The 16,708-nt window shown below is 43.8% G+C and overlaps 1 protein-coding gene across 1 annotated transcript; it reads left to right on the forward strand.

Annotated features, from left to right (window-relative positions):
* Positions 1–516: 516 nt before the first annotated feature.
* On the forward strand, positions 517–11,350 carry LOC127344873 (probable LRR receptor-like serine/threonine-protein kinase At2g28960). The gene is made up of 12 exons (XM_051371223.2): positions 517–607; positions 894–1,461; positions 1,732–2,231; positions 3,087–3,231; positions 3,595–3,666; positions 3,751–3,816; positions 3,892–3,972; positions 7,704–7,870; positions 7,983–8,218; positions 8,380–8,509; positions 10,378–10,437; positions 10,525–11,350. Exons 1-12 carry the CDS (start codon positions 517–519, stop codon positions 11,193–11,195), a joined length of 2,787 nt encoding a protein of 928 aa, XP_051227183.1. The 3' UTR covers positions 11,196–11,350.
* Positions 11,351–16,708: the final 5,358 nt, after the last annotated feature.

Raw genomic sequence — 16,708 nt, forward strand, 5'->3', positions numbered from 1 at the left:
AACATCCTGCTGAGTGCTGAGGTCTGAGACTGAGACCGGCCGGCAGACATGCGTCATTTTGATCTGTCTTATATCTGCCTAGTTGGGTCGGTCAGCTTTAGCATCGTGGATCTGGTCTAGCAGATGTACAGTACATTTTTAAATCCTGTGACCACACATTTGTTACGGTTTTTTAATTTGGCATGGCAGACTGGTTCTGAGAAATATCAACGTCCATGTCTCTATCTCTTTTGGCAAGCTGCGTGCTTGGTTCGCCCGAACAAGCACCATAGTCAGATTTTTTTTCCTTTTGCTGAAAGCAAGTTATACATTTCTTTACCAGAAGGTTTACGTAATGATGATCAGAACGGTTTTGTTTTCTCTGCATTGTTAATCCAGTACCGAGGCTGAGTCAACCAAACGCAAAAACAAACAAAACAAAAAACACTACTTAACCATGGTAGTTGTCTTTCTTTGCTATGTAACTGCAAAAGTTCGTTTCTCGCTTCAGACATTGCAATAACCAAAGAACACCACATGGCGATCAGCTTCACTACAAAGCTGGCACGGATCTTTGCGCTGCTTCTCATCCTGGTCATGACGATTCAAGTCCGAGCCCAGCCTCCTGGTAATACATGTCATATCCTCCATTCCTCCTAGCTTTTCCCTTCTAGATCCCGCGCCTTTCTAAGCTCTGCACCATCTACACGCACAGTTCAGTTTTTTTTTTAAAAAAAAAGTTCAATTTACTTCAGCATGCAACCTGAAGAATCTAAGTTTACTGAAATCTTACAAATCAACAAAATATCATCAAAATATTAGCTACAGTATGTCTAGTCGCATATGCATGATCATTGCTTAGTATATCCTTAACTTCAAACACTTGAAACCGATACATACTCTCCCTTGTGCAGGGTTCATAAACATCGATTGTGGTTGGAAAAACAGTAGTGGCTACGTTGACCCAGCCTTAGTACTGCCGTACAGCTCTGATGGTGATTATGTCGAGGGCGGCATGAACCACGAGATTTTACCGGAGTTCATGGCTGGTACAGGCAATGACCAGCAAAAGACCCTGAGGAGCTTCCCTGACGGCTCAAGGAATTGCTATACACTGCCATCCAACATCAGTAAGAAGTATCTATTGAGGGCCACATTTACTTACGGCAACTATGATAGGTTGAACAAGACTCTGGATGGGTCTCTGTTTCTGTTTGGGCTACATATCGGTGTCAATTTCTGGGAGGCGGTGAACTTGTCAAATTGGGATCCATCACAAACAGTATGGAAGGAGGTTATCACCATTGCTCCGAGCAACTTCGTGTCCGTCTGCCTGATAAACTTCGATTCAGGGACTCCCTTCATATCTTCGTTGGAGCTGAGGCCGCTAGAAGATACAATGTACCCTTTTGTCAATACTTCTGTGTCAGTCAGCTACTTTCAACGGTACAGATTTGGCAACGTCGCAGATTATATCACCAGGTGAGACAAGTCTGCCAGCTATACTAGTCTTAGATTAATCTGAATTATGTGTGCAGTGTTTTAAATTCAGTCTTGCTAGCTTAACGCATGTAAGAGTGTTTGCTACTCTGTTTTCTGCATCCCAACAGCTTCTAATAAATAGTAATAATTAATCTCAAAGGCCATAAGAGGCTTGGATAGCTAGATGTCATAGCAAATATCTTTAAAGTAAATACCAAAATATTACCATGCTAGCTATTTATCTATTTCTTCCTTACGTGTGCGATGAAGATATCCAAAGGACAATTATGACCGGTGGTGGCAGAGCTGGTCTATGAGCGTCGACTACTCCTACCCCTGGATCAGCTTGAAGACCAGCAATAGGTTGACGAGCCTCCCCGGCAACAGCTTCAACGTGCCATCTGACATCCTCCAGATGGCCTCGACCCTAGAGGCAAACAGGTCCTTCATAAGCTTTGTGGTGGCAGCGGGTCCCAATCTAGACGCTACAAACCTACAGCTTCTCCCAATCTTCCACTTCACCGAGATCAACCAGAGCAATCCGAACAGGAGTTTTGGCATCTACAGCGGCAAAGATTTGCTGATCCCAGACTTCTCCCCGTCGCGATTACGGGTGGACAGCAAGTACAATAGCGGGCAGTTCATGAAGATCAGCTATACATTCTTATACTTGAACAAGACACCCAGCTCAAGTCTTCCGCCACTCATCAACGCTCTTGAAGTGTACTCGCTCATTCGGATGGATGCTCTCAACACTGACTCCAGCGATGGTAACATTAATGTATATACTGCATGTGCATTACACATTTGTCATGTATGTAGAAGATTCACATGATTATCCTGCAGTTGCCAATGCTAATGACTGAGGTCTCACTGTTTAGACTCTTGAAGATCTCCAAATCCATTTGACATTGTCAAGATCTTCATTGAAGAAATAGGCTTAAGTTTGTTAACTAACTAAATCAGTTGCACTCAACTCCAGAGTAAACCATCTTCTGAAGGTCAACTAATGCCAATGTACCGGAAGACCATAGCTGATAAATGAGTTAGTACAATTTAATAAGTTCTATGATTAGATAAGAGTTTTTTCTTAAGAAAATCTTATACATCTACTTTCTGCCGTCCATATTTGTTACCTTCTCTTTTGCTGTTGTATTAAAGCACATGAATTAGTACCCTTGTTACTCTCTCCGTCCTATAATATAAGATGTTATTACAACCAATATAATGCTATTACAACCAATATAGTACTACCTCTCTTTCATAAAACAAGGCGTATATTTTCAGTCAAAGGTCAACAACTTATAACTTTGACCAATAACATAGCCAAAATATGAACATCTACAATACCAAATCAACATCAATAGATCCAACATAGAATGCATTTTCGTAGTGTATTTGCTAAATAGTAGATGTTTATATTTTTGCCTAGAAGATTGGTCAAACTTACAACATGTTGACTTTTTGAATAAAAATATACTCCTTGTTTTATGAAATAGAGGTAGTATGCAATGATAGTGCAACTTAAGCTAATGTTTTCATATTTTAAATACACAAGTCCCACAGCCAACTTACACAGCTATTTTATGCCGTCTAAATGTTTCCATTGTCTTCTGCTGCTGTAGTCAATTACATAAAAGAAATCACAAAGCAATACAATTTGAGACGAATAAGCTGGAATGGAGATCCATGCTCCCCAAGAGAGTATTCCTGGGAAGGACTGACTTGCGACTACTCTAAGAGCAACCAGAATCCGAGGATTGTCACGGTGTAAGAACATAATCAGGACTCATACCGTATACATTTAAAACCTAAGCATCACAACTCAATCTTTTGAACCTTTGAAGTGCATTGCATTAACCCCAGGCAATTTAATGCTCCAGATAAGTTCACTTTTCTTTGAAAAGTTGCTCCAGATATATTCTTGTTTTTCTACATATATCACTATGAAGAAACTCAGACCCATGTCTTACTTGCTAAGATCTTGAAAATACATGTAATTTAGTTCAAATCTTGAAAACCAATGTAACTTAGTATAAAACAGAAGGATATTTACATAATATTGAAAATACATGTCAGCTCGATGCTATCACTTAATTAAGATTACTTGAATTAACATGATTTTTTTTGCAGAAATCTGTCGAGCAGTGGACTGGGTGGTGGATTTGCCATATCATTCATGAACATGACATCACTAGAAAACTTGTAAGTGGTGCCTACAGCATAATATTGATAGGGTAACGATAAAATGTTGGCATCTTTCATGATCCTAAGAACAAAACTATGTAGGGATCTATCACACAACAATCTGACGGGAGCTATTCCAGACTATCAACTAAAGTCACTCAAACTTCTGTAAGTCTCTGAGCTGATTACATCTGCGGCTGATGATATAAATTTTAGATGAATAGTCCTAACTATTATTTTCAGTGACTTGTCAAATAACAAACTAGATGGACCAATCCCTGATTCTATTCTTCAACGGGTTCAGGCTGGTCAACTGGACTTAAGGTTTGGCATGCTTCGTTGCACAGTTACTTACTAGATTATTTCTAATTAAACCAAACTACACCTAAATGGAATTAGGCTCAAGAAGAGCATCTCCACTAGTTGGCACTCCCCAGACCGAAATCCGGCGCTATTTAGCGCCGGATGGATGAAGCTTTCGATCTAGGGAGGCCCAGTTTCTCGGCGGCGAGCCCAGGGGGACGCGGCGAAAAACTTAAAATATGAACAAAATTTGGAAAAACACAAGGAAATTAGGCCAAATTTAGGCTAAATTTGTACATATTAGGCAAGTTCGAAGTTTTTTCGTCGAATTCTTACATATATATGAATTCGACGTACATACGATAGATAAAACAACAAAAAAACGGCGTCTACATGCCGAAATGGCGATAGAACACCGTGCAGTCGCCGGCGTCGTCGTTGGAGCCGGCATCTTCGTCCCTCGGTGGCGTCGCGTGCGGCTGGTGGTTGCTGCCTTGGCCTAGGTCCCCGGCGCGTCGAGGCGGAAGTGAAGGCGCTCCCCAGTCATCGTCGAGGACGACGATGCTCGACAATGCATCGGGCGCGGCGCCGCGCTACCTCCTCGAGCAGCCGCTGCTGGCGCTCCGCCTCCTTCTCCCACTCCGCCTTCGACAAGGCGAGTGCCGCGTCGAGCGGCATTTGGAGATCGGCGGGGACAAGGTTGTTCTTCGACCATGCGAGCACCGCCTCGAGGATGGCGTCATCCTCGGCGTCGAGGGAGGTTGCCGGCTCCTTCTTCGGCTTCCGCACGTGCCCGATGGGGTGGCCTTCTTCTCCCTCTCGCTTGACGCAGATGAGTCAGCCGCCGGAGGCGATGGGCGCCTCTCGCGGATAACTATCCCGCCGCCTCGATTGCGCTGCGTCGAGATGGGCTCCGGCTTGACGGCACGGAGCTGCGTTGTCGGCATTGGTGGCGGCGCAGTCCCCGCGGAGCGCGAGCGCAACGCCAACCTGGATGACGACGTGGTGGATGCCATCCGCCGTGCCATCCAAGAGGAGTTCCCGCGGCGCCAGGAGAAGAACGCCGGCGTCCGCGGCGGCATCTGCAGTTCCCCGCCTGGATGTGGTCGAGGACGGTGGCGAGGTGGCGTCCAGGGGCAGCATCTTCCCTTGGAGTTATTCCTCACCGGCGACGGAGGAGGGTCATCGTACGACGCTAGCTCTCGCTGGTACCTCTCACGGAAGTACGCGTCCCAAGCGGGGAGGTTCTCGGGGTACCTCTCCGGCAGGGCCCGCACCTCGTCCCTCATCACGGCGAGGGCGAGCTGGATCTCCTCTTGCAGCGCAGCGGTGCCCACCGGCGGCGGGATGTAGACGCCGCCGACGGGACGTCGGCCTCGGAAATCCGGCGGCGCCGGATAGTTCGCCTCGTAGAGGAGGCGCGTCTCCCACTCGTGCAGGGAACGGCGGCTGAAGCCGTTCGCCGCCGCGCCATCGCTGGGGAATGTCTCTGCCATCTTGTCGGCGTTCGTGGTGGGAGGCGAGGGGAGGTGTGGGGGAGTGGCGCTCTGTCGGCGGTTCGTGGAGGAAGAAGGGGGGTGGAAATGGGGGAATGTATAGCTCTCCGGCGAGTAGCGGCCGCGTGGCAAGTAATGGCGCGCTAAAGCCGAGGAGACAATGGTGGACAGCGCCGCGTGTCCACTGGCCTGCTGTTCCGGGGAGTAATGGCGCGCGGAAGCCGTGTTGACGCATTGAAACTGCACGGCGTGTGTCGCTGACCGGACAGCGCCAGGCAAGTTTCTTCGTGCGTTTTCTCGGCAATTCCCGCCCTTTTCACTTCATCCGGCGCCCCCAAGCACTCCTCGGGGTGTTGGGTTCGGGCTGCAATCGCCTGATGAAAAATAGGCCCAATCCGACGAAAATTGGGCTCTTGAGGCTGCAAATGGGGAAATTTCGTTCATCTGCATTACAAATCGTCCTACGGAGTGGGGGCTGGGGAGCCGAGTGGAGATGCTCTAAGGTCGATTATCATAGAAACAATTCAAGTTTAAACAATAACCTTTGCACATTACTGTAAGTGCATTGGTTAAACACATCTGAGTCTGCCTTACTCTGCCACTGTTTGGTTAATATCATACTTGTGGTGTGCCACTGCCACACTTTCTAGCACAATGACATAGCAACCCTTGTCATATATAAACTTTTGGCAAATTTCACCAAGCTGTGGTGGCCAATTTGGGTGCCACAAAAAATGTGACAAGACGCATTTCCGTGTGTGCATTTATCAATCCAAATATACCCTTAATTCATGTATTAGAGCATCTCCAGTCACGTTCCTCAAAGCGTTCCCCAAACGGTGTCAGGAGGATGCCTCCGCTTCGTGCCGCGATTGGGGACGCATCTCTCCCCAGCCCCCCCCCCCCCCCCCCCAACGCATCTCATTTAAATAAGGAGGAACACAAACTAATACATTGTTTGGAACATGGTTAAAACATTGCAAAATGAGAAAACCTAACTAGTGTTGGCCTTGCAGATTTCGTGTGTTCGCTGCCAAGAAAGTACACTCTCAGTCACCCAAACTGGAAAATCCAGCTCTGAGAGTGCACGGTTGTTGTTCTTCGATGCGCAGGAAGAACATCCAGGAACCTAGACTAGTGGCTTCAATTGACCAGCGGCCATCTTCGCTGCAAAGAAAGAACACTCCCATGTTCACTCATCGTCCTCTTCGTCGTCATGTGGTAGTGCCGGTGGCAGGACATGCCGTCGAACACCTTCACGCTCATCGCAGCCGGCTTGGAGGTCGTGGGAGCGCGCGAAGTTCTCCCAGCTGGTGTGGAGGTACATCTTGCCGCGCCCGTCGAAGAGCACGTCCACCGGCCAACGGCAAAAGCCGCAGCTAGCCTCCCACAGCGACAACGCGGCTGGCTCGTTGTCGGCGACGAACTCGGCGAACTTGTCCGGCAACCTCTAGATGTGGAGTGGGTCGCCATTGAGGATGACAATGAACTCGGACTCCCACTCCCCCTCGGAAGATGACGACGGCGCAGGCGACGGCGACCGTGCAGGCGTTGCTGCTCCAGCACGGCCGCCGCGGCCACGGCTACGATCTCGACCTCAACCTTGCCCTCTACCAGCCATGGAATGGCCCTCGACTCCTAAGATGGTGACGGCTAGGGTTGTGGATTGTGGCGCTAGAGTTAGTGTGAGGGGCGATGCGCTGGAGGGAGGCGAGGGAGAGGTGGCGCGCATTAACGCCAGCACGGAGAACTAGGCGCGACGAGACGTGTCGCTGCGCCTCTGTGGAAACTGCACCGTCGCTGCGCCCCATTAACTTCCGTCGCGAGGTAGGCGGCGGTTGCGCGTCGTTCATGTCTCAATGACGCGTTGGGCCTGCTATTCCCCGCCTCGCTTCGATACCGTATTAGGCCGCGTCGGGCAAAAAGTGCCTTTGGGGCGCACGACTGGGGCCGGTTAAATGTCCGGCGCGCCCCAAAAAGTTTTGGGGGATGCGACTGGAGATGCTCTTAGCCCCTCTAGTAACTGTAAATGATTTATCGTCTAGGACTTTTAAAGGGGGCCGGGAGGTAAGGACCAATATCTGCACATGATTTAGAAAGCATGTAGTTTATTCATTTGAGAGTAGAGTTCTTTAGAAAAACTATTAGCGGGTTAGTTGTGTTAAAAAATAGAGGCATGTTGTAATCATAACTTTGTAGAGCAGCTGAGATCTTTTAAGCTGATCTTTTATGTATGTCATTTAACTGTGTCACTAGATTAGTAGGCAATCCTGTATGCTCAAACAGCAAGGATACGTACTGCTCAGATAAGACGAAGAAGAAGAAGAAAACCAAATCTATCTTGCTCATCGCAGTGATAGTTCCTGTGGTACTGATATCCCTCCTAGTAGGGATGTACATACTCTGGAAGTTACACTGGAAAGGTAAAACAAAACTATACAATTTCAGATCTTTCCATCAATGCTAGGTGGTAGTAATTAGAAAGTAATTCCAGACCTAAACTTTCATGTAAAACACAACTTCTTGACTCTGCAGGGAAATCAGAGGACAATGAGGATTATGCTATGTACGAAGAGGAAACTCCCCTACATATTGACATCAGACGGTTCACCTACGTAGAGCTGAAGCTCATAACAAACAACTTCCAGTCAATCATTGGAAAAGGAGGTTTTGGCATTGTCTACCATGGCACACTGGAAAATGGTGATGAAGTAGCTGTTAAGGTGCTAATGGAGACATCAATAGATGAGTCGACAGACTTCCTCCCTGAGGTATAACACTAAACCAATTAGGCCACATCATTACTTTCTTCCATAGAAAGTGAAGTATAAGTCAGCAAGACATCAAAAACCATTTCCACGGTCCATATTCAGTAAAATCATGCAACTGGCTTCGGCTCTAGGATGTTTTGTAATTATATCTGTTACCGCAGGTGCAAACCTTGTCCAAAGTTCATCACAAGAATCTGGTGACTTTGCAAGGATATTGCCAAAACAAGAAGTGCCTAGCACTCGTTTATGACTTCATGCCCAGAGGCAATCTTCAACAGATTTTAAGAGGAGGTTTATCTCTTAACTTTTCCTAATGTCTGTAAAGCATAGTTGACTTAGGTACATACAATCAATCTAAGTTGCAGTTTATAATTTTCACTAACTTGTAATTTGTACAGAGAACATTTGTACTTTAACCCGATAAGATTGAATTATTCAATCAAACCTACACATATACCCAGACGTCGACAGCTTTCATTACCTACCTGGGAATCACCTAGTTTCTGAATTTATCAATATATTGAGCTTAGCAGCATAATAGAATAGACCTAGTCGTAAGTATAACAAAGGAATATTAAAATCAAACTACTCTAGCCTTGAGATTGTACTGCAATCAGAATTTCCGTGGCAAATATAATTTCGTCGTTCAAGGTGTAGTTGATTACATAAATTGTTATTGCTACAATTAGTCAATACAGTTGAGTTGGTAGACCTAATTTTTGCTGTATAGGTATTGGACTAATAAGTGAGGCTACATAGCTGCATTCTTAGGGCTGCATATTCCAAGTCCTAACCATGGCATTGTCATACATAGGTCAAAAAACTGGGGCTACCGCAGTTAAAATCTTAGACATAACCAAGGCATGATAGTCAAAAATTATAAGCATCTACTTCTTTCAAAGACGGTAAAAATGGAACAACTAGAGAGATCTATTCATAGTATACTTCAATAGCTTGGTTCCCTTGTTAACTGGTATATAAGTTCTATGGTAAGGCTTAGCCCAGCACTCGGCCTAGGTTCGGACATTTATGCACATACAGCCCAACTACAAGTAAGAGCCCACTCCATCCCAAAAGCCCAGACTGAAGGGAGGAGGGAGACTCTCCCTTATAAGCTGGTCGCAACCTCTTCCCTTAGGCGAGGTGGAACTAAACACTGAGCAGCCTCACTAGTCAACAACAGCCCTAACATGGTACTTTTGTCCTTGTGGTGCAATTTCCTCAAGAAACTGGCAACGGATGCAACAAATCGTAACTAGTACTATTGACAGTGTGACAGTGATCAAGCACAACTCTGGTATGTCCAATCATGCACTACAGCATTTGGAGGCTGGGGATTATTCTGCAGTGACAATGCTACTGTTGAGCATTTGTCTGTCAGAAGCTTGGATTCTCTATATTCCTGCTAATATACACTATACAGTTGGGGACTAAACTGTTGCCGCGGGAAATTGAAAATTCGAGGGATGGCATCTTGACATATACTAAACAGGTGCACATCTCATGGGATCCAGGAGGTTTTGTCCCTGTTGTTGATACATCCACAGGTATCTAGTGGAATAGCAATCAATTGCCGTTCTCGCACTTGACATGGGATCCCGATGGATATAGCCAGCAATGGCTTGAGAGCAAATCGAATCTTAAGGAGGGAGGATTGTCAACGACCTCTCAACAGAGTTGTCCGGTGGACCGCCACTCTTGGGCCTGCCCTGCCCGAAGACACGGGCAACCACTACAAATAAGGAGAGGCCGTACGAAGGACTCCGGAACTGGGAGGTGGCTTTGGCCAAGGCCTGGCTTGGCCTGTGTGGTGTGCGTTGTGTAGTTTCCCTTCTTCCTCCCTAGATCCTAGCTTCTTCTCCACGAATTCCTCTGAACCCAAGCTGTAATCTGAACTCGTTGATGAATTAAGCAGTAGTACTAGTGAGGTGCTTACATAATGACCTCTCAAAGATCAAAATGCATGTTTATGCAGGTCGTAAATCTAAATACACCAATTGATGTGATGGTTAAATATTGTGTGTGTAACCAGCTTTCGTTAGCATAAATATGTGAAAAGTGTCAATCTAGAAACATGCCCAAATGTTACAAAAAATGATATTTATGCTACTATGCATGTACAAAATGGCACTTATATTAATTTGGTATTGGTGATGCAGGAGATATCTATAGTCTGGATTGGGAACAACGACTTCATATTGCCCTTGATGCTGCACAAGGTCCACATTGCAATTACATAAATTTACTTTTTTATGTCATGTAGATATGTGTGTGTTAGCAAAGTATGATTTTTTAATAAATTACAGGACTGCAGTACCTACATGAGTCATGCACCCCATCAATAGTGCACAGAGATGTGAAGACCGCCAACATCCTTCTGGACAAGAACCTGGTGGGGATAATATCTGATTTTGGGCTTTCTCGGGCATTTAACGATGCTCACACACACATATCTACCGTTGCTGCTGGCACTCTTGGCTACCTTGACCCTGAGTACCATGCAACTTTCCAACTCACTGTCAAGACGGACGTTTACAGCTTCGGTATCGTGCTCTTGGAGATCATCACCGGCCAACCCCCAGTATTCAACGACCCTCACACCGTCCACCTACCAAATTGGGTGCGCCAAAAGATAGCTAAGGGAAGCATTCACGATGTCGCAGACAAGAGGCTGTTGGATCAGTACGATGCCAGTTCCCTGGAGAGTGTGATAGACCTTGCCATGAACTGCGTTGAAAACGCAGCCATTGACAGGCCGAGCATGACCGAGGTTATTTCAAGGCTCAGAGTGTGGTTGCCAGCGCTTTCAAGCGATAAGCAGTCTGCTTCTGGGACCCCTCGACGTAAGTACTCCATGGATTCTGAAATTCCAAAGCAGTTCCAGATGATGATTTCAGGAGTAAGCAATGAGGGGACCTCCTTCCAGTCTGGTTATACCGGTGGGCTTACAGAAATAAGCATGTTTTCTGGACGGTGAAAGGAAAAAAGCCCACCGTTTTATTGTTGCATCTGCATAGACAAGTTTGCTAATATTCTCAACTGGGTTGTCATCGATTGTTTATAAATTGCAGTTCAGTGATTTTATCTGAAGTTTGTAATATTGCCCGTTTACTATCAGAGGGTTGTTTCAGTGAGGGGTAGTTTATGTGTGCGCTTTGGTATTTTGCTCGAGTAGTTTTCGACCATGAAGCCTCTCCTTCCATCTGAGAACTCGGTTGATCTATATATTGGTTACTGGCAAAAGAAAATGGTATGCGACTATGCGTACACTATGGTTCGTATAAACCAATTCTAAACACAAGTGGTGTGCTTAAACATTCTGCCTTTTATTCCTCAATCTCTCGCGAATTAGATTTAAAAAAAAATAGCGTTCCCTGTACCAAATCATTTCCGGAATTCTTGCCACTATCACGAACGCATAGCACTAGATGGAGCCCCTATGCAAGTTGGCACCTATGCTATGAGCAAATCTGATGCAATGTAAAGGCAGAAAAGCGAACACATGACATACCTAACCCTGATCGAACGCCGCCAGCAGGCAGTTACTAGATTCGGCCGACGGCTGCTCACTGCAGAGCCTCTGCCGCCTCCGCTTGGAAACCCGAGCTGTACAAGGGAAGCACTGAGATTGGCGGCAGACCGAGTGGTTCCCCAATCGACGGTAGTGTGGCGGTAGTGCGATGGCCTTTTTTTTTTTGTGTAGTGGGAGCGTGGGAGGCGAAAAAGTGGGCCGGGTGACCCTTGAGCACGGAGAAATTGCGGCCCAAACAGACGCCGCCCAAACAGAGAGGGTCAACCGATCAATGGCCTGCTTGCCGATAGGGATGCAATCATCCAATCGCTTACATGTATACTACTCCCTTCATACCGGATTAATGGGTAATTACGTATTTTAAGAAATAAGTTTAACTACTAATTTGGTTAACAAAATATAAGATATACATCATAAAAATTATATTATTGGAAACTTTTTTAAATACGAATCCAATGGTATAATTTTTGTGGCATATATCTCATATTTTATTAACTAAATTTGTGGTCAAACTTGTTTCTCGAAGTGCCTAATTGCCCATTAATCCAGTATGGAGGGAGTACAATTAACGCCTTAAAAAAACGTGTACATTCATAACTCAATTTTATTTGGATCTTGAATTGCTCATCTGATTGTTCGGGAGCACCATAGCTATTGAGTTGGTCATCGTTTGATGAAACTTTCCCCCATAAATGTATCTAGTTAATAAACATCATAAACATGTTTAGATATATACTACTCCCTCCGTCTAAAAAATAGGTATTTATATTTTATTTAGATAAGGATATATCTTTAATTAAAATGCATCTAGATATCTCTGTATCTAGATAAAAGTGAGACACTTATTTTTAGACTGAGGGTGTACCTCCCACCTAAAACCTAAGGCTTATATCTTTTTGAAAAAGTTGAACCAAATAAATTTTGATTAAACTTTTAGAAGAATCTGTTTATAAATATGATATTTTGTAGATATCATATGAAAATATATTTCATTATCTATCTAATGTAGTATTGACTTTGTATTTGCAATGATTTTTGGTAAAAATTTAGTCAAACTTGGAAAATTCACAAACATGAATTTCGATATATTATGCAAAATAACGTCATGTTTCGGTAAAACGGCTTTTCTTGTTGCATACAACCTCCGATAAAAAAACTTATATGGAAATGTATATATTGAAAATTTTACATCCGATTTCAACTTCCTACGGGTGTTTTGAGATATTTTAGATTCCTCAGAACTAAAAAGGAAATATAAGTTCTACATTTAAGAGTTTGATGAAAAAATTCAAAAAGGAAAAATTAATGCCAGCGCACGGGCATAGTGGTGCGCTGGCGGTAACCTATGCTATATATTCAAAACAACCAGCCCGCACCCCTTCTCCTCACCCGTTCCCCATCTTCATGTTTCTTTCCTTCCTCTTCTCCTTTTTATCTAGATTCTTTATACGATGCAAACGTATCTATAATTTTTGATGCTCCATGTTTGTTTTACATCAATTGCTATATGTTTTGTTTACACTTCATGGTATGCATTTTCTGGAACTAACCTATTAACAAGATGCCATAGTTGTCAGTTCATGTTTTCTGCTGTTTTTGTATTTCCGAAAAGTTATTCTGGAAATATTCTCAGAATTGGATAAACAAAAGCCGAAGTTCCTATTTTTTGTCACGAAGATGGAGTCCGAAGGAGAGACGAAGAGGTGCACCAGGGAGGGAACACCATGCCAAGGCGCGCCCCCCTAGCCGCGCCTAGGGGTGGTGTGCCCACCCGGGCGCCTACCAACCTCGCGCTTTCGCCTATAAATTGACATCCTCGGGGAAACCTAAATACCCGAGCCTCCATCCACGAAAAGTTCCGCAGCCGCCGCCATCGTCGACCCTAGTTTGGGATGGTTCTGAAGCTCTTCCCGGCACCCTGCCGGAGAGAGAGATCATCACCGGAGACCTCTCCATCACCATGCCCGCCTCTGAAGTGATGCGTGACTAGTTCATCTATGGACTACGGGTTCATAACAGTACCTAGATGGTTATCTTCTCCTCCTTATGCTTCATGTCTAGATCTTGTGAGCTTCCTAACATGATCAAGATTATCTTTATGTAATGCTACATGTTGTATTTGTTGGGATCCGATGAATATTGAGTACTATGATTGAGTTGATTATAGATCTTTTTTCTATGTTATTTGCGATCTTGCATACTCTCTGTTGCTAGATGCTCTGGCCAAGTATATGCTTATGACTCTAAAAGTGAGTATTTATGCTCGATAGTGGGTTCATGCTTCTAATAATCTGGGAGAGTGACAATAACGCATAAGGTTGTAGATGTGATGTTGCTACTATGGAGAAAACAACAATGCTTTATCAAAGGATAATTTTATTGTTTACTTTACATACTTTATTTAATGCAATAATCTGTTGCTTGCAACTTAATACCCAAAGTTGCTCGGATGATATCCTGAGGGTAGATTATTAGTCATAGATGCAGTTGGATTACGGTCTATGAATCTTGTTGTAATGCCCAAATGAATCTCATAGTAATCATCTTGTTATGTATGGTCTTTATTCTGTCAATTACCTAGTTGTAATTTGTTTACTCAGCATGTTATTAATCTTTATGAAGAGACACCTCTAGTGAATTGTGGACCCCGGACATTTCTTTTACACTGATAAAACCATCTACTGCAAATACATGTTTTGTTTCCTTACTGCAAGCATTGTTCTCTTTATTTCACTGAAAACAAACATCTCTTCCCACACCATACGTCTAAACCTTTGTCTTCAGCAAAACCAATGAGATTGATAACTTCACTGTAAGTTGGGGCAAAGTAGTTTGGTTGTGTTTTGTGCAAGTTCCACGTTGTTGCTGACACCAGTAGTGCGCCCTGCCAAAGTCAGACAGTAACAACCTTCAGAAGTAATTTCTTTCTCCTACTGGTCGATTAAACATGGTTTCTTTCTGAGAGAAAACTTGCTAATGTGACCATCATACCTTCCTCTTAGGGTTTCCCAACTACATTACCCTGCACAATATCAAGATTTTCTGGCGCCGTTGCCGGGGAGAAAGAGGATTTCTGCAAGGAGAGTCTCTCATCTCCAATATCTTTAGTGTGTTATTGTTTTTCTTAGTTTATTTTACTTTGTCTTGTTTGCTTATTTTTATCAAAAACACACAAAAAAATAATTTCTTTTATATTGTTATATTGTTTCTTTATTTTTATCTTATCTATAATATCTATAAAGTTCATCCCCACTAAAATGCATTTAATGTTTGCAAGCTGAAATCTCATGTAGCCACATCATCACAATTATTTTTGTCCGTCAGATCTTCCTATCCATGCAGCCACACCGTGCATCAAACAACTAATTTTTAGGTACTTTCAAGCTTCACGTACATCCCACTGACCCAAGCACGATCCCATTATCAACCATTAGCATGCCATGCCCGTGACCGTGACATCCCACTACTAGCAAATAACTACAAGTTCAGTTTACTTCTAATTAAAGGCACATTGTTACCCTTCCATCTCCTCTATCATCACCAGCCTATCCTGGAGAAGAACGACCAGACTTTGATTGAAAAGGCATGCGAACAGCCGGTCAACTCTTTATCTTCTTGGTCACTACCTTTACGCTTAAATGGTCGATATCTCTTTCCGGTTCTTTGCATCCTTCCTATATATATCTGGGGGATCAATCGACCTGAGCTGCAGCGGAAAACAAAACATTCCAAGACTGCTTTAACCTCCAAGGAATCAATCCAGTCAGGCAAAATAGGTTTTCTTTTCCCATTTCCTACGGATATGACAAAAGTATTAATAATCATAGTTGGTCATTCAAGTTCCGGGACAGAAGCTTCTTCATCCGTGCTTACAGCCCCCACAAGTGCTTTGGCGTCAACCAAGGCACACGACGCCCCCTCCAACTAATGTATAGCTCTAAGAGATTGTTGTTTAAAAATATGATTACAATGGATGGGTGCTATTTTTCTAATTTACAAGGTTGCAGAATATTTCATAGCATCTATGCTTGCTAATATTCTTTGATTGTGTTGTGGTTAGATCAAGCAGTCTAATTTTTCTTCTTCATATGGTACATGGTAGATCAACCAATATGATATTTATCGTTGGTGCATTGCAGGTGTTCAACAAAATATTCAAGTGGATGGAAAAATCGTTATATATGATTCTAATGTTGTCGCAGGTTGGTATCACATGGTAGCATGCATAAATTTCCCTTCAATCAATGTTTCTGCGGCCTATGTCTCTCTGAATGTATATCTTTCAGGTGATTAGGTTGCATAATTTTTTTGCTGTCCGACTACATTATTTTCTCGACAACGCCATAGGTGACCATCAAATTCAAGGCTTGCCTATTCAGTGAGTTTCACCAAACTGCTATGGCCATACCTATCCCTCTCTTTCAATTTTAGTTATATTATTATCTCTTGAAAATTTGGTGTTACCTTTTATAGAACAAATGTGCCACCCAATTTTGAATCAACAAGCACGTATTTTTATGTCGATCAAGTTGGCACTATGAAATGTTTTTTCATTTATCCCACTACATATACATTCTAAATTGGTTGCTTAAGTATCGGGGTATCTTCCCTTTTATTTGATTGTTCCGGCATGATCTGAGTTCTCCACTTCGTCAGGTACTGAACAGTTTGGACGATGCGAGCTTCTCCACCTTCCTTGGTGCTCGGCAATTTGGGTGTTGCAATGCTCTTTTGTTTCTCCGAAAATTGCTTTTGTCTGGCTACTGCCTAATTTCTCCATTGGCATGTGTCATGGTAATGTAATATACTTCCTTTATTCTGACCACCAAATAGTCTGAACTGATAAACTAAACCAACATGCATGTCTGGGTGTTGCTGGTGATTGACCGCGGTATTCTATGGTTTTTCTTCTCTTGCAGATGGTGTTTCCGTCGGTTCAGGCCAGGAGCCTGGCGGAG

Source organism: Lolium perenne, chromosome 3 (genome assembly GCF_019359855.2).
Source record: "Lolium perenne isolate Kyuss_39 chromosome 3, Kyuss_2.0, whole genome shotgun sequence".
Lineage (NCBI taxonomy): Eukaryota > Viridiplantae > Streptophyta > Magnoliopsida > Poales > Poaceae > Lolium > Lolium perenne.

Coding starts and splice junctions, on each gene's coding strand:
- LOC127344873 (XM_051371223.2), top strand. CDS start 517: ATGGCGATCAGCTTCACTACAAAGCTGGCACGGATCTTTGCGCTGCTT. Junction 1,462..1,731: donor GTCGCAGATTATATCACCAG/GTGAGACAAGTC, acceptor TGTGCGATGAAG/ATATCCAAAGGACAATTATG. Junction 3,232..3,594: donor AATCCGAGGATTGTCACGGT/GTAAGAACATAA, acceptor TTTTTTTTGCAG/AAATCTGTCGAGCAGTGGAC.